Here is an 18,163-nt window from a genome sequence, read left to right as displayed (position 1 = left end):
ACTTATCCCCGTGCCAGTGGGCGAACACTTCCAATCATCATCGATCATCATCCATCATCCATCATCATCCATCATCATCCGCTTGGTTGGCTGGGCCATCGAACAAAGACGGTGGTCACCGCATCGCGCGGCGCTTTCACATGCATTTCTGCCGCTGTCTGGGACGCTCTTTCCTTCCGATGTTAGGAAGTCACCGGAGCTATGATGCACTTTTAAATCGTCCAGATTGAAAACTCATTTTCTTAGAACTGCTTTGTGTGTTTAGTTTGTTGTCCTTCTACCACACCTCCGATTAGCTCGGTTGGCTACGTACGGTGCGAAAAAATTGCAACGTACACACATACGTACCCCACGGAGAGGCTGGATTCAGCCATGGGAGTGTAGAAGCTCCACGCGTAGGGGGAACAGAGATAGCAGAGTGGAGATGGCCAGGAAAAGACGAAGCCAGGGTGGTTCCAACACCGTGGGAGAAGCTACAGATAAAAATTAAAACTTTTGAAGGAACTTGTGTACAAAAATCCCAGGAATTGTCAACGGACAATTTACAATGGACACCACGGGTCTCCACAGCAAACCCCGTGGAGACTCCTTAACACTCACCGCCACAATCACACATTTGCTCTCGGAGGGTTGTCTTTCTCCCATTTTAATTAATCAACGTGAACAATTCTCGTACATTAACCTCATAGAAATCCTCAACCCAGTGTTCATAAATGGACTGGAGATGAACACTATTGTAAGAGGTATCGTCTTCTCCGCGTGGCTGACGTTGACATGGAGCCACGGATCTAAGTCTTTAAACAGATACGCTGACACGGATGTGTTGGACAAGCGTGACAAGCGTAGCACAAGCGTAGCACACGCGTGCCGTGTCTTCCTCACTGGACGTGCCATGTGTTCCCACGCACAAAACCCTGTTATTAGGTTAAGGCGCATCGCCCGGACTGTATTACCACATTTCTTTACATATTCTACCCACAGGACGAGTCCGAAAGCGGTTTTCAATTTACCAATTTCTCGAAAACGACGGCACGTGGTGTTCTTGCACAGGACGCCGAATGAGAAGATGTCACGCAACAAGCTTGTTCGTGAGCGAGCAACAAACATTTCTAGACGAGACGATCAAAAATTAAAACATTTCTGGTGATTGCAGCGGTGCACAGGCACCATGACCAAAAAGCCCGACTCATTTGCCAACAACACCGTGGGACTTCAAAAAGATAACATGAATGTATAATGGGTGACGTTTCGGGCAATGTCCCTTCGCCATGGCACCCACACACACACACATGGCATGAAGGAAGAGCCTTTGCTCAAACCGTCGCCTAGAATTTTCAGAATATTTACTTGCAGGAGGAATCCGATGAGCTATTAAGCTCTTTGTTTACAAGATGTCCAGTTGGGGCACGGGGTAAGAACCTTACAACAAACAATACCAAAACATTATAGGCGTGCAAAGTACAAGACAAACACCTCGCCCAAACACAAACAAATAAACCGAAACCATCTCCATCCAGACAAAGCCCACTGAGGCATTAAGTTGTTTTTCAAAAACGACCTGGCCACAAATGATAGCTCGACAAATTGGCTGGTCATTTGGACATTCATCACAGAAAAATTCTCTCAATAGTCTAAACGCATGTTTCTATCGGCCACACAGTGTTATTGGCGAATGTGCTGTTGCCATTTCTCCGCTGGGATAAAAAACGAACCCACACCTCAAGGAGGATACCCACGGCGTTCGGGGTGTTGCATTCAGCTGGACAACATTTGGCCACGTAAAACGTTTCTGCCAACCGACACCGGCAGAGAAACACGATGAGCATTTAGAATTAAAAGCACTTGCGGAAATGAAAAAATAACATGCGTTTTTTTAAAGGGGGAGGGGGAAAAAAACTCCACGAGTAATAAATATTGTGCAGACAACAATAATCGCCGGTGCTCGCAGCAGCGTTGAGAGCCCCGAGCTCCGAGTTGCCAAGCGCATTCCCCGCGGAGCGAGCGAGGCTGCTCGTCTGCAAAGTCTGAGTGCTAAACGCAGCCGCCGCCGCCGCCACCGCCGCATAATGGAAACCATTCGACCGGCTTTCGTGCAGTCTACCGTGCCGTTGCAACGAAAACGGGGGTTTTATTTTCCTGTTTTTGCTGGAGAACCGCTGGATACTTTCCACGCCGAGAGCTGCGCGCCTTGCGACAGGAAGGAACAGCGTGGGATCTTGCCAGAATGTTAAATAACGCGAGAAAATAAAAGTGAAAAGCAAACAGTTCCCGCTCGCTCGCGCGTGCACGCACACGTACTCGGGGGGGGGGGGGGGGGGCCTGGCCAACGAACACTCAAGGTGGCCCTTCTCATGGTGCGTACACAAAACTGAAATCCAAGGATTTATGCGGCCAATGTTGGGACTTTGATGATTGGCAACCGATATTTCCGAGGACGTTAAGAGTCAAGAGTCAAAGTGATTTCCTGCTCAAACGACTATTGGAACAGTGCTCATTTCCAACATCCCTCCGTTGGTTGATAAAATAGGTACCACTTTGTGGATTGTCTCCAGTGGTTGGAGAGACTCACCAACACCATAGGGATGCATATATTCTACCTCTGGCTCCGCAGGGCTGTGAACGGGATATGAACACCAACGCCGAGACGCTCACTTGAGCAGGAAACTTTGAATTTGACATCTCCTGTTTACAGCTGTGAACGAGCGCTTGCAAATCCCGCACACCTACGGCGGCAAGTCTCTCCAAACGCCGTGAGACTTCCCGCAAAAAGCCCTTCTCGTTTTTATCAACCCCGTAGGGAGTTAACCCTCCGACCAGGATCATTTGAACTCGCTCACCTGTTCCCATTCCGACTTTTCGCGCCCCCCCCCCCCCTAACCGTCGAGCCGCCGAGCCGGTTGGTCACCTATATTTACGGACACATCAAACCGATGTCGATCAGGCCTCCGGTTGCACTGTGCTGCTTATTTGTGATTTATAACCCACACATTGTGGGTTAAACATCACAACCCCACCCCAACACCCACTGGTGTTGTTTGTTTTGTATTTGTGCACCGCGGATCTGTCGGAGAGCATCCCTCAGGTCTATCTAAAGGGCGTGACATCACCTTCATTATTAATATTTTTTAAACCCCACTTTCCAAGAACACTTTTATACTCATCAGCGGGCGGCTTGACACTCGGCTTTCATGTCGTCCCACCCAGGGATCGAACAGCTCACCGGGCAAGCGGCGATGACATTAAAGCCCCCCCCCCCCCACGGGTGGATTAAATAGGCGGTAGCTTTACCCGCACAGGAAAGGCACTCTGATGGTGTCACGCACACATCTCGGGAACTGTTGATTTTATTTCAGCAGGTGTAAGAACTCAAGAGACTAACGAAAGAGTCCCATCTGACAAGAGTGACCTGGGGTCACCGAAATTACTAAACAAATAAATAGAAGGGGGGGGGGGGGGAAACCGACCACGCCTTCACACACGAGAGATCAAAAGCAATGCGCAAACACAAACGAACGTGAAATCGAAGTTAAATATTAAATTGTGGTTATGTTTGGCGGGGCTTACACTCAAAACAAACTCACACATTTTCCATGATTAAAGAAAGGAGAAAATGTAAGAATGTAAACTATTACTTTTCAATGATCGGCTTATGACAGCCTATTCGTGTCGATATTTTCAGGCTGTTATTCCTGTTTTAGATGTATCTGCAGGAGCTTGGCTGTAAGTCATTGTGGTCTAAATAATAATATTAATAAAAAATATGAAATGTCATCTACTGTTCTCTCAGCATTATATAAGTACAGTGCCGAGATTAATTAATTAACATCGCATATACAGCACTTTCTGGATAACGAGGGCCAATTTAAATCAAGACATCCTAATTAACCTTCAAGAAATATGAACATTATCTTGTAGTGAAACTGCGTTGGCAGTGATGCACAAAAAACAAAGCAATCAATACATTCGTCAATAACACTGTGGCCTTCATAATAAAAAACGTTGACTGGACGACGTTTTGGGCGATGGCCCTTCTTCACAGTACATGGAGGGGCCTGAGGGGTAGAGAGAGAATGAGGCCGGAGAGGCAGTGTCTAGGTCAGGGGTAAAAAAAAACCCTCAATATTTCAAGAGCCGCGCGATGCATGTGGCGAACGAGACGACGGTGGTGGTCCTCAATAAATAACGGCCACGAAGCAGTTCTTTAAAGCGCCGCATGCGACTTCGTAGCCGCAGGTTGGCGACCCCTGGTCTGGGTGGTGTCCACCCTCTGGTTTACGTGCCGCTTCTACTTTTTGACAATCAGATTTCACTTCATTGAGTGCTCACATTATTCAACAAATAAGCACAAATATAGATAACAAAACATCCTTCGCGAGAACGAGTATGGCAACTTTTGAAGCGCAGTGTTCGAGCATTGCGCGGAATTCCTGCCGCGCAAGGGACCGCCGGGAGCTGGCTCCCACAAGGCCGTCTTGCGGCGCGCGCGACCACGTAAAGCCGATGATGCGATTACCTGCGCGGGCCCCCTGCCAGATCGAAGCGGCACCACTTTGGGTCGGCCGTCGACCGAGGCCACAAGGGCATCAGGCGGGGGGGGGGGGGGGGCCCGATAGCACCCGCGCCTTATGCCACGTGAAATTAAACACCCACTCACTGCTAACTGCGCAATAAATTCGCAGTAACGCCCGTTGCACAAATTGGGGGGGGGAATTAAACGCGTGGGGCAGCATATATCACCGGGCGATGTCAACGGGCCGGGCCAATGTGCCGGGTCGCTCTTCGTTAAGGGGCAGGGGGGGTTCAGAACTCGGTTTATATAACGGCTACTCCCCGTCGACCAGAGCGTGGCCTTTCCTGCATAAACAACGCGGGCCTGGATTATTCAACTCCTCGAGCCGACGAGTAAATTATCCGACGGTGCCAAGGCTGTGATTAAGAGGGTCGGTTTAAAGATCTCGATGGTAGCAAGAAAACCACCTCCCCACCACGGAGATAAGATCGTCAATCTGGAAGTACTTGTGCGGTCTAACTTAATTGTGTGCAACACCACCACGGGCCACCAATTAAACTTACCACAAATATGCTCCTAAAACAAATGTTGCAAACAGTTCCTGTTGGCGCGGTTTCTTGTTTTGAAAGCACACAAAAACAAACGTCTAATCTGGGGCGCGGGATAAGCATGAAAATGCAGGCACGTCATTTTACATTCAGCTTTCATAATAAGGCGATAATTGCGATGCGTGTAGCCGGAGCATGGCCTTGCCCGTCCCTCGTTCTTCACGAATCCCCGGGCAGAAGTAACCCCAAAGCTACTTTGGTCCAGAGGGCTGAAAAACGCATCGACACTCTTTTGGCCCCGACTACATCTGCTAAATTTAACCAGTGCGAGAATGCAGCCCTTTCGGTTGACGTCTTGCACCCAATTTGCACACTAGTGTTTCCTCTTCACAATGATGAAAGTTCAAGTCTCATCACGGTAAAGTGTGGACGATGGCGATGCTTTAGAATCGTATGATAGCGTTTGAGAAAGCCCGCCCAAGTGACCAGCACGTCTGAACGTTGCCACTCATCGATTATAACCTGCACCATCAGCGGCCTCTGCGTATGGAAACCATCCTCGTCGTTGCTCGTGTGAGCTGGATGCCAACCTGGAACAACAGTTGGCGCTTTCCCCGACCCCGCCCCGTTCGTTTCTGAGCGGACTAATCCTATCATTGTGAACACTGCTTCGTCTTCCGTCCACGGGGGAAAAGTTTTCAAACCGTGGGCTGTTGTAGAAATGCCAGTGCCTCCAAACTTATATTTTTATGTCCCCCCCCCACCCCTCACGTTAACTTGCAAGTGAGTGTAATCAACTTCACATCATTAGCCTGGCTCCCACAGCTAAGGGTTTTCCCCCAGCAGGTTGCCTCCACCTCAGAAAACACTCTTTTCTTTGTTCGACTTTGGGTAAAAAAAAAAAACTTCGTAAAAGCTCAACGGCAATTTGTTGCCTGCGCCCAGATTAAAATAATTAAAATAATTAATGGCCGTTATTAAAAAGTATGGAGAGGAGTAACAATTGGCGCTAGCTCGCCAGGATACAGTGTTCCAAGAAGCAGCAATACAACGGGAGCTGCTTTTTGGATCGAGAGGGGGGGGGGGGGGGGAAGTTCTCTAAAATTACCTGCAAACACTCAGCCATGAAAACATAGCCCCAAGCCAGGGTTACACAGGCAAGCCGCCTCCGTGCTGTGATTGTGTACCCAGCCATTCGCAAGCCTGCACACACCGCCGCGGAAGCCCTCTCGTCCTTGCAAATAGTCTGAAAAAACATTGCAAGAGAGAACTTCAAGCCGGCTGGAAAAATGCTGCAATAATTGCAACAAGTCTTGCGTACCTCCTGGAGTATTTGTAGCACAGATGATTTGCCGCGGAGGTGGTTTGTTTAATTGGAGATTAAGTGGAGGAGATGCTCGTGTACATTTCTGAATATGAACATAAACACCAACACTAATGTACAGAATTAGAATATTTATCGTGGAGGAATCCAATGATCTATAAAACTCTTTATCACAGATGTCCAGTCGGGGCGGGTAAGAACGTCACAACAACAAACAGTACAAAAACATGATAGTAGTGCCAAGTACAAAGGTAAACAAATCACCCAAACACAAATTTCACTAAACCATCTCCATCCTACCAGGCAAAGCCCACCGAGGTATGAACGGATTTTTCAGAAGCAAACTGGCCACAAATGATAGCTCAACAAAGTGGCCCATCATTGGGACATTTACAGCACCAAAATAATCTAAATACAATTTATTTTTCTAAATGTGGCGGGAAAAACCGGAGGACCTAGAGAAAAAAAATCCATGCGACCATGGGGAGAGAGAGAGAGACACGCAAACCCATAGGCACATTCTTGACCATCATTCTTTCAAGATTATTGTCAACTGAGATGATGTGAATGTTGGACACGGGTAGGAAAACATTCCGCGCACGAAAGTTGTTTGATTGTCAGCTATTTTCTATTGTCGTTCAAGAACAAAACTAATTTGGAGTTGGATGGCACTGTGCGGGTAGTCAACATCACTGTGCGGAGGTAGCCACGTGCAGGATAATGAGTACCTGTGGAAAGGTAGCAAAGTAAGCAGATTTATTACTCGAGTGTCGCCCTGTGCTTGGGTTTCTCTGGGTGTTCCGGTTTCCACCCTCAAGGCAAAAAGACATGCACGCATGCACACACACGACGAGACGTTGGTGAAAAACATGCCGAGCGGGACGGTCCAAAAAATATTATTAATGAAATTTCAGCGAGGCTTTTCTGATATAAATACACCCCACTATTAAGCAACATCCGTGTAAATAAATAAAGCTGATATACATGTTCCTAATAGGCTTAGCAGCTTACATTTCCCCTTGCTATAGTTAGTGCAAGATCGGAAGGTCCTGGGCATGTCGGGTTAATTATTACAACCATTACACGGAGCTACAAAAAGGCAGATGCAGCCCACCGCCTTGGCCTCTGCACGCCACAAACTCCCCCGAGGGAAAAACACGTCGACGACGATGGTGAACGAAAGAAAAAAAACCACACAAACCCGCCCCAACAACGCATTAATAAAAAAAATATTGCTTAACTGCAATTTTACAAACCGGGAGAACCCAACCACATGCCACCTGCGAATAAACACGCAGGGGACACGGACGGCGGCGTCGGCGGTGGCGGCGGTGCGGGGCGGATAAGAGGCGAGGTGGCGGCGCTTGAGGGGGGGGGAGAGGCGATGAGGGGGCAGAGGGCGCGCGTTGGGGGGTTGGAGGGGGGGCCCGACTTGACAGCTCTGCCGTTATTAAATTGCCCGCGCCGACCACCGAACAATTTCCACCGAAACTTAATCCGTCCGTGCCGAAGCCTTTGTGAAAATAAGCCCTTGTTCACTTATGGCGACTGTTCTTTTGCAAAGCTCCTAAATGAAAATGGCAAAGGGAGGTTTTTCATTTTTACAGACGATCATTTAATGCAGCAGCAGCAGCACTCGAGTATGAACTATATGTATTAACAACTTGAGACGACTATAACTCTGTCTATGCTCCCAAGTGGCTGCATCTTGTTCCAGGCTGCCCTCCCTCCCTCTGTCACCCAAGACACTGTCAAGTCCCTGCTTGTTATCCTTCCATTACATCTTTGCTCTTCCTCTGCTTCCTCTAATCTCCACTTTAAACCTCTGCGTATGATGTCGCCCCCCCCCCTCCACCACACCTCACTCCACACGGCCGCACTGCCTCTGTCTTGCTAACCCAGCATTGTCGGCGATAATCGGTGACCCCCCCCCCTCCACCACACCTCACCGCGCTCCACACGACCGCACTGCCTCTGTCTCGCTAACCCAGCATTGTCGGCGATAATCGGTGACCCCCCCCCCCCCGGGTCGTCTCCTGACGCGGTCACTTCTCTTGTCGTCTCTCGGCATCACTCCGGCGATCCATTGCAGCCTGAGAATTTCTACTTTTTTCACGCGCTGTCTGTCTCTCCCCCCCCCACTTCTTGACATCGTCCAGCTCTCTGCTCCCCATAACGTACCATCACTGGTCTGATGCGGTTGTGTGCGCATCTTTGCCTTGGTTTGCGGCTTCGAATTGGCATACTTTAATTCATGAAGGCCACACCTTAAAATTCCTCTGTTGAACGGCAGCTGAGTGAAAACCGCTGAAAGCATTTGAATTGCGATTTTTTTTTCTCATTGGAAAAACTCAATGAGTAAGATGCTCCACTGAATGTACAATAACATGCCAAGTGACTCACGGTCGATTTTGTCTAACATTGTCCATGCATAGTAGGCTCTGCGGACTGCTTTGTGTTTGTTGCATTACTTCTAACAAAGGTACTGGCACTTGAACAAATTTCCAATATTATTATTTCTCTGAGTCATCCGCGAGCACCGCCCTTGTGGTACGCAGCACAACGAGGCCTGGACGAGCTGGGTTTTATTTGGAGCCACGCGATGAATCAACCCCCCCTGGTCCCCCCACCATCGCCTGCCTAATCGGAATCGCGGCATTAAAAATAAAAGCGCGAATGTGCCCGCGTGAGACCACAAGGAGCCACACCCTACGCCGGGAGCACATGCCACGGTCCTTCCCCCGGCCCCGGTATTATTGCTGTGAGTCACTTTGCCACGTGATCGCGCCCCTGCTCGCAACGCCCGATTATATAGACGGGTGAGTCACGGGGACCGGAATGCAGCGGGGGTGGGGGGGGGATGGACAAGCCCGGCCATTCATTCCATCAACTTGCTGGAGGCGACCGTGGACTTGCCGGTGGCTGGGGCGCGTCAGGGAAGGGAAAGCCTCGGTACGGATTACCCGCCGAGGAGGAGCCCGGCGGTGACTCACTGCGAGGCGCACGGGTCCGGGTTGCCTGCACGGGTCCGGGTGTGCCTGGACGGGCCCCTTTCACGTCCGGTGAGAAGAGGCAGCAACGCGCCTCCTCGATCGGCTTCCCGACAACCATTTTGTAGAGGTTGCTCCGTTGCTTCGAAAGCCGCGTTGTGGTTACCAGGACTGCCCCTACTCAGCCACGGATTTTAATTAATGTTCCCATTCACAAACGCTGCGTTTCTTTCCGCTAAACAGGCGGCATCATAGTTTTTATTACAATGAAACTATTAACATCAGTCGTTTTTTTTATTCCACTCATGTTACAGTATTACTTCATGCAACATTCTTAACTTTCATGGCATTGCTTTAAACAAGGTCGACTCGCTTGGAAAAACAAACTTGGCATCTTTGCATTTTGAAAATAAATATATAATGTCTGTTAACCATTCAACAATAATTGCACTTCATCGCACAGTGTATACAAAGATACACATTACATCTGTCGTTGACTTTCTGCCAAAATATATTTGTTTAAAGGGGGAGAGGACCGAATTGGCTTTTCTGGGTGGTCAGTACCACGCCCAGTCACCTGTTTCCCCAGCTGCTGATGTGTGATACACACCGCAGAAAGTACATGTTCAAGGCCGAGTCGACCTAGGGGAGGCCCAGGAGTGGTCTGGATATTTGTCTCCGATGTTGGCTCGGGCAGCCAGGTTCGCAGTGCAGTGTGCCATCCCGCACCCCCCATAGGAGCGCACACATGTATCACACATGTATCACACATGTATCACACATGACAACTTAATTTGCAATTTACAACATTCCACCCACCAAAGATCAAACGTAGGGGATGCATTTACATTTTTTTAAATTACACTGCACCAAAATAATTTGGAAGATGGACATCGGACGTTGGCACGCAGATTGTACAAATTATAACGACTTATTTACCCCAAGACTAATTTTTCAGGAGGGTCCTATGTTGGGATGTTTTTCCAACACCGTGTTTATTGTATGCTTTAAGCTACAGAAAAATAAACTATAGGACCCTGGAGGAAACACATGCTGAACAGGGGAAGATCATACAAACCTCCACACACAAACTCCACGCGAAAAGGTTCCCGGGCCAGGAATCAAACTCAGGTCGATCTTGCTGTGAGGCGCAAGTGATACACCACCGTAAGAGCTTATCACAAGAATCCACAAGTCGGTGACGGGAAGTCAAGCAGACGTACTGTGCTTGAGAGAGGAGGGGCCCCCCCAGGGCTATCGGGGGGCACCAAGACCCTCGTCGCCTCGCCACCCGCTCAGGACCCGTCTCACGGTGGCGGCCCGGACGCTGGCGGGCTCCCCCGGTTGCGTGCGGGCACGCTCCACCCAGGCTGCGGCAGCTGCCAGCGTGTCCGCCAGCTCGCACGGGCAGCGCATCTGGAGGGGCGTCGACACGGCCCATGATGTAACGCGACTCCATCACAGTTACGCAAGCGAGGGCAACTTCAAATCGTTGGTCAAAGCGGTGGGGATTCCACATTCCTACAGCAGGGGCGAGTTTCTCTGCAGAGCAATCGCTGTTTTATTATTCATAAAGTGGTACTTGTTTTAACGACCCCTAACGGATGATGGGCTGAGTCAACAGTCCCTCCAACAAATATTTCAACTCGCAACCTTCCGATTGCTAAAGCCGAGCCGTGTTGCCGCGTGTAATCCCAATCGAGGAGTTTGCAGGTCGTAATTCAGCATTCGGATGTTTTGGCCAATGACATTGTACGTTCTCTATTAGCAATGGGAGGAAACCAGAGCACCCGGAGGAAGCCCACGGTGAGCAGGGGCGAGAGCAGTCAAACTCCCACGTCGAACCCAAGGCGCGGCGGGTCTTGCCACAGTGCCAACGTGCCGCCCATATTAATATCCTGCTGTCATTAAAAAAAGGCTGCGCATGGTAAACCCCTAATTTAGCTGGAAATTTCCCTTTGTTGAGCACAACCGTGCAAATCCTTAACACAACAAACATACGAGTTGGAACCTTAATAGGGTAAATAAGGTATTAAGATATCATGTCATTTAATAGGGCTCGAATTACACCAGAAACCAGACACGCAGTTGTTCAGCTGTGAAATCTTCGGGGCTGGCTCACAGAACGTTTTGTACTCGTACACCATTTTCACTCTTCAAAGCCGTTACCTAATTATTGCTTTTTTACTTTCTGTAAATGATAAGCAAATGCAGGAGGAGGGGAATGGTGGCGCAATGGTTAGCACACTGTGCTCCGCATCTTCTCATTTGACTTCAATTCCCGGCCGTGGATAATATCAGTGGCGATTGATATCAGAAGCTGGTCTTGGTGCGCCCCCCCCGCCGCACCCGATACGAACCCACCGGTAAAGGTGTGGTGAAGTGCGGGAACACAACCCCAATGGCAGGCGCAGCACGGGGAACCGCTCGATTCAGCAGCGGATTAACGAAGTAGCCCGGATCGTTCAACTCGTGAAGATGCACGCAGCGAGCAGTGCGTGGCGAAAGCGCGACAGAAGAAACGCTCAGCGCCCCACGCGACCCGGAAACCCACACTTGGAATTAAACAACTTATTACAGGACGGTACTTTATTTTCCCAAAAGCACGAGTGTGTAAAGCATCGATATGTTTTTTTTTTATTCTATGCCGAGTACATAAATAACAGTGCTTGGAATGTTTTGGAGCACCATAGTTTTCAAATCCTTGATCACGAGTCAAAGGCTCAGCCCTGCAATTGCTTGCTCACTCCACCGCTGGTGTGTTTTGGCCTACTCTTTCGCATCGCCCATACATCCTGGAAGAGGTGGGAGTATCGACACGTCACCTTTTGCGCTACCTCTTGTTTACACACTGCCATATACAAAATTTCTACTTTTGTTTTCACTAAACGCAAACTGCAGTTGAAAAAACATTCTGAACATCACCGAAACTCTTCCCGCGACATTCAGGTCGATCCAAACAAAAGCTTCTGGACACCATTAAAGATGGTGCATCTCCGATGAAAGCTAACACTCAGAAATGTGAGATTTCAGCAAAAAATCTCACTTGGAATGTGAGGCACTGGCAGCAACATAAGGCTCTGTGGCCAATGCAGTCAGCTCCAATTCCTTCCATTCATTGGGTACCTCCTGCAGTCCAAACTCACTTGGTAGGAACCCATCAGTTTGTGTGAAGGGACATGATAGCAAACTGTCAAAAAAAACCCCTATTTTCTTTTACGAGCAGTGAGTTGTTACGTCAGCTGGGACACACACACACACGCGCGGTTCTTACTTGCTTCAAAACCTCTTCCGAAATCCCTTGGCCACTTTCCGCGAAGATGAGAAAATATACGGCGAGTTGATTGGCGACGTCTGTCACACGGGTGTGAACAGACGACAGGATGGCCGTGACGTCACTGGGATGCAGCCCGTCCACATCAAGAAGGTCCCGAAGACAAACGCACGTCCCCTTCAGAGACGCCTGTCAAAAGAGCACGCGGGCGTACGGCAACACGCTTTGAATTAATACATTCTGTTACGGGGGGGGCGGGAGAGAATGGAAATATCACATTACAGGGCTTGAAGGGAATATTGCACAAGGGCTCCGACATTTCACATCACTGTTCATTTAGGTCGGCCTTTATTAGCCGGAAACTATCTGTGCTAGGCAGCCTTCGGCACATGATACAATAACACAAGTAGTAAGGAAATCATTGACCTGATATTCAGCCAAAATGCAATTACATAAATGTTATCTAAATAAATAACAGACGTTTAAAAAAAAAAACTTTTCTGGACTGGACTTCAATAATATTTTGTGCGCAGTTCCAGCTGTTTCCCACAGTAACTGAACACAGGCCTGTAACGTGATATACTCCAAGGGAAAAAAAAAACCTTGAGGCCAAAGACTGCTTAGCACGTTTGCATTCAAAAGGACACTGAATCTACCCAGGGGGCCTGTTTTAAAAGTACACGGGCGCGTTTCTGATTTCTCGAAACAGACGCCGATAGGTAGCACACATCCATAGCCGCGTTTTCCCCAAGCCAAGAGGCCGAATTTAAACTCTTTTTCAGATGCACGCTGTAATCTTTATTTGAAATAAACACGTTGAGACAAACGAAAGATCACTGCTTCTTTGGCAAAGGCGGAGACGTGGGTGATGCATCGAGACTTCAGTTGGCCTTGGGAACACAAACGCAAAACTTCTGCGTGGGCCAGAGCACTGGGAAAGGCTGCCCTCCCAGGCCTGCAGTCTACATTTCTTGAAGGCAGGTTAGCAGCTGCGGCCGGTGATAATGTGATACATCCGCTGAAAGCACAACACACGGCTGGAGGATTCCGTTAGCACCAGCTGCTGCGTGCAAAGTGTATGACTGCCCGAAGCTAGTCTCTTCTTTCCATTTAAATAAACAGCTTAATTATTTATGACAAGTGTGTTCCATGAATTTTTTTTCTTTCTTCTAACGAGTGTCAAATTCTGTCTAAATAAAATCCGAGAAAAAAAAAATACAACTCCTTCCGTCGGCGATGGCTCCCGCTGAACACATCCTCGCGGCGTCACGGCCATTTCAAAGTAGATGCTCGTGGCGACCTCTCGCTCGGCGGCGACCCACGCGGCGTCAATGCTGCTCCATAACCACAACAAGCCTCGCCCGGTGGAACCGCCTCCCGTCGCGGTGACGTGGCCCAGCGGCGACGCCGCGCTCGCCGCTCGTTGCAGACCTTTACGGTTCTAGTCACAGCAGCCGCCACCATTCTGACTGCGGGCGTAGCAACTGCGGCGACGTGCGCCGTCCGCTCCACGGCGGACACGTTCAAGATGCCCTGACGTCATTTGGCAAGAGTGGGCCAATGTGTGCCAGCGACTGGGGGGTAAGCAGCTTGGAGGTTGTGATGAGTGAGACACGTGTGCAAGGTGGAGGAGAGCAGGTTACCGAGTGGCACCTGACGGTCTGTGACCATGTGACCAACGGGAAGAGACACCGAAAGCCAGACGGTGGTGGTGGTGATGATGGCGATGAGACTGCAACAGTGGTCCTTGCAAATTGAGTGTCGAATGTGCTACATTCTTAAAACACAGCCGAATACTCATTTGAGACTCATACATAGCAATCATCGCCCTCTACTGGCAAACTTACACCCCAGGTCACTCTTGCAAATGAGACTCATCGTGGTCGATTGAGTTCTCACCTGGTTAAACAAAATATAAGCTAATATCTTCTGCGCCCTTTGGCTAAACATTTCCCCCCATTGAGAGCGATCATTTAAACATAAATTTTTCATTTCTTGAGCCATAGAGAGAACACACCATCTGCTATATACGGTCACAACTACACTTTCCAATGTTTGCCAGTAAAGCTTCTTAGCCGCAATGGAGCCACTTAACAAATCACCGACGGCTACACGGCTGGAAACGTGTCAACCGCGGCTCAACACAACAACCACGGATGTCACTAAGCACATCTATGCTGCCCAACGCTTCGCTGCTGGTGCAGAAAAACATCCGTCGACTTGAATGTGTTTAAACCGCATTCGAATGGGAGTCGGCAGGTCACATGTCGAACGGGCGGAAGTGGGGCGACTGTTGACGACACTGCCCTGTGCGACGGTGGTAAAACATTGACCAAAGAGAGCATCCCTGGGTCTGTCAGCAGCTACGTACAGAGGAGGACCTCACCAGGGCTACAGACCGGGAAGCATCATCAAGCGTCCAATGTTGGATGAGCATATGGCTGTGGTGGCAGGACATGGAGACTATTTGTCTGGGGTACAAAGTGGAACCTGCCGTACAGAGCGAGGAGCAAACGTCCGTGCCAGCGGTGTACCTGGGCGTCCAATCGCTGCTGCTCAGCGAGCCAGGGCCAGTGGTAGAATCCGAGGAAGCTCAAGAGGGTGTCCAATTCGCCAGGGCTGGCCGCGAGGGTCTCCTGCAGCGCCACGTCGGCCCAGTCGCCACACTGCACCAACAGCGTCCACAGCTCGTGCCGCTCGGCCCTGTGACGAACGACGACGGTGACACGATGGTCGCTCCCGCTGGGGATGGCCGTTTCCCTCCCTTGCGGCTATGTTGAGTTACTTTCACGGAAAAAAACGACGAATATAATAGAGCAATGGAAATCATTCGGCAGCACGTCGCGACGCTGCATTTAAACTACGCCGAATGGGTAACAGAAATGATCGTGAGAAGTGCCAGCAGCTATGGGAGGCCTTCATCAAGCAGTGGATGACCACAACTGATAATTATCATGATGACAAAGGAAATAAAGTTGCCTTCACGCAACGCTTCTTGCATTGAGGGGTCAAGAGCGGCACGCTTCCAAAGTTAATAATTACTCCGAAATGTTTTAAACATCCCTTCATTACAAGTTATACAAAATTATAATTAGCATCGTTGTGGAGAATATACGTAACAACATAAATAAGCAAACAATAATCCTTCTTGACATTATCTCTCCATCCACAGAGAAAAAAATATCTGTTACACATTCCATCAACCACATCGTCTTCTGGGAGTGCACAAATTTAGCAACATCGGTTCAACACAACCAAACTCTGCATACATTTTGACATCCAGTGTCTCATCATCAACATCATCAGAAACAGACAGGTTACGAAAGCGTCGTAGGGCCGGGTCGGCGTGCCGTGTTTAAACCGCGAGCACCTCTGCAACGAGTAGCCCAACGTGCTAAATGTAAATGTTTGTAATCTAAACAAAAGTTGGTGGGTTAACATTTTTGCGTTTATAAAAGGAAGCAATACACTTTTCAATGTTTATTGCATAGTTGGATGCTAAGGTGTATGCATTAATGCCAGAGCGAAAGTATAGTACGTACAATGCATACACAGTAAGCAATCAAACTAAGCTATACCAATTGCACAATGCTGAGTATTTATCTCGTGCACCTTCATATTTAGTTTTTGATAATTTTTAGAAAATATGCAAGATTTTCCCGTTTAAACCAGGTTTTAACAAACCAGTAACAGAAGCCGAATCTCTTGAAAATGTTTTGCATCGATTGAACCGTCTCCAGTTACAATGGTTTTCGGTTAACCCGCACCGCACCGAAAACCAGACAAATCGATTGCATGGTTGACAGTTACTTCGGTTAAAAGTCCACTCATCCAAACCCAGCCAAACAAGAAATTCAAACCGAGTTGTCTTTGCCAGTGTCAGGGTCACGTCACACACTCAGCGTGCCGATGGGTACTGGCGTTTTAATATGCACCCTGGACTTGTTTGGAGACCAGTGGTTTTCCGTCGGTTAAAGAATGCGAGTAAAATTGGCCTACAGGGGGTCGTTATGGACCAACCCAACTTAAACCGAAAATTACCCACAAAAATTACCCACATAAAACCCATGATTCACACCTCGGACTTGCATCGCGGCGTTTACAGAAAACACTTCATCCTCTTTGAAAGTTCATGAGCAAGATTATGGTGGCTGCTGCTCATGCATAGCTGAACAGGCAAAATACTGACATCCAAACAGGACAACTGCTTTTGGCTAGTCATGTTATAATACTTGGGCAGGCGACGTGTCCCTCTAATGATAGCTACAAGCACCGTAACACCAATTACATTCCATCCACCACATGGCCTTCTGGGAATGCAACAGTTCAGCAGCAATGGTTCAACACAAGCAAAACTCTAGACCGGTTTCCACCCTCAGTGTCTGATCAGCAGCAATCATCATCATCATCAGAAACGTGTGACCCCAGGCCTCCATTTATTTGCAAGTCTCCCCTAGAATCCCACTAAATAATGGAGGGAGCATACTCAGCCAGAGAACTTTGTGAACTGCTGGTCTGGCTGATTATATTTTCTCCCACACACTGCATATTTCACAGTTCATCAGCCTGAGCAGGATGTATTTTTGTGCCGTGACTCACGTTTGGGAGGCCGTGAGGTTCCTAAGAATGTTCAGCGTTCCACTCGTGATCCTGAGCAGATGGGGGTGCCAGGATTTGAGAGGTAAATCTGCAAGAAAATGGAACACATCCAAAAATATAAGAGTTTTTTTTTTTAAACAACTGAGACTAATCCAACTGACATATGCAACTGAGACTAATCCAAGACAAAACGATCACAAGTTCGTCAATCTTCAGAAATTAGATTTCCCATAAAATACCTGGTCTCACAAACAAAACGGGACAAAAGCTGGAAAACAGTGCGCAAAGAAATATTGAGTGATGCGTGCTCCGGATTGCATCGAAAGACAGAAATGAAACCCAACGTAATTCATACCAACTGCGAAGGAAAGAAAGTAAGTAGAGGCTTGGGCGTTGGACGCATCGCAAAGAAGTGTTCGATGGCTGAACAACGACAACAAGGTGACAGGATGGCAGCCAGAGGAGGGAATGACATCAGCCCACGTGCACAAGATAAATTGTGGCATCACAAGACCAGTGATGATTATGATGGTGATGAAGTCTGTGCCATTATATGTTTTACAATGCTCCGATAATAATCATGATCCTTCATTATTATTGTCGTACAGTGCTCATTTACCCAGGAAAGCATCACAAATAAGTCTCAAGATATTTTCAGGAGGGTCCTGCCAAGTTTTCACAGTACAAGGTCGACGTTGCGGCCGTGTAATCCAAAGCAAGTCATTGGCAGTGTCGTTTTCCGGCATGGGTATGTTTGGGCCAATACGGTCAGCGCATCTGGAGAGGCGTCGACACGACGCATTACATAAGATGACCCGATCCCAGTTATGAAAGCGAGGGCAACTGAAAATCATTGGTCAAAGTGGTGGGATTCCACATTCCTACGGCAGGGGCGAGTTTCTCTCCAGAGCAACCGCT

At 48.6% G+C, this 18,163-nt stretch overlaps 1 protein-coding gene across 4 annotated transcripts in view; it reads right to left on the bottom strand.

Moving 5' to 3' along the window:
• Positions 1 to 421: 421 nt before the first annotated feature.
• FANCC (FA complementation group C) overlaps positions 422 to 18,163 on the bottom strand; it is a 46,253-nt gene continuing 28,511 nt past the window's right edge. For 3 of the 4 annotated variants that reach the window (XM_061577632.1, XM_061577630.1, XM_061577631.1), the window contains 4 exons: positions 17,246 to 17,333; positions 15,181 to 15,349; positions 12,647 to 12,835; positions 9,418 to 10,788 (listed from right to left, as the gene is read on the bottom strand). In XM_061577632.1, coding sequence (XP_061433616.1) covers positions 10,627 to 10,788; positions 12,647 to 12,835; positions 15,181 to 15,349; positions 17,246 to 17,333 — 608 coding nt within the window. In that variant the 3' untranslated portion in view covers positions 9,418 to 10,626. Of the gene's footprint in view, positions 474 to 9,417; positions 10,789 to 12,646; positions 12,836 to 15,180; positions 15,350 to 17,245; positions 17,334 to 18,163 lie in introns of those variants that run through there. The other variant, XM_061577633.1, reaches the window with a different exon arrangement.

The sequence above is a fragment of the Lethenteron reissneri genome, chromosome 64 (assembly GCF_015708825.2).
Source record: "Lethenteron reissneri isolate LAM-NWPU_2019-01 chromosome 64, ASM1570882v1, whole genome shotgun sequence".
Taxonomy (NCBI): Eukaryota; Metazoa; Chordata; class Hyperoartia; order Petromyzontiformes; family Petromyzontidae; genus Lethenteron; species Lethenteron reissneri.
This window is presented reverse-complemented; position numbering and strand designations above follow the sequence as displayed.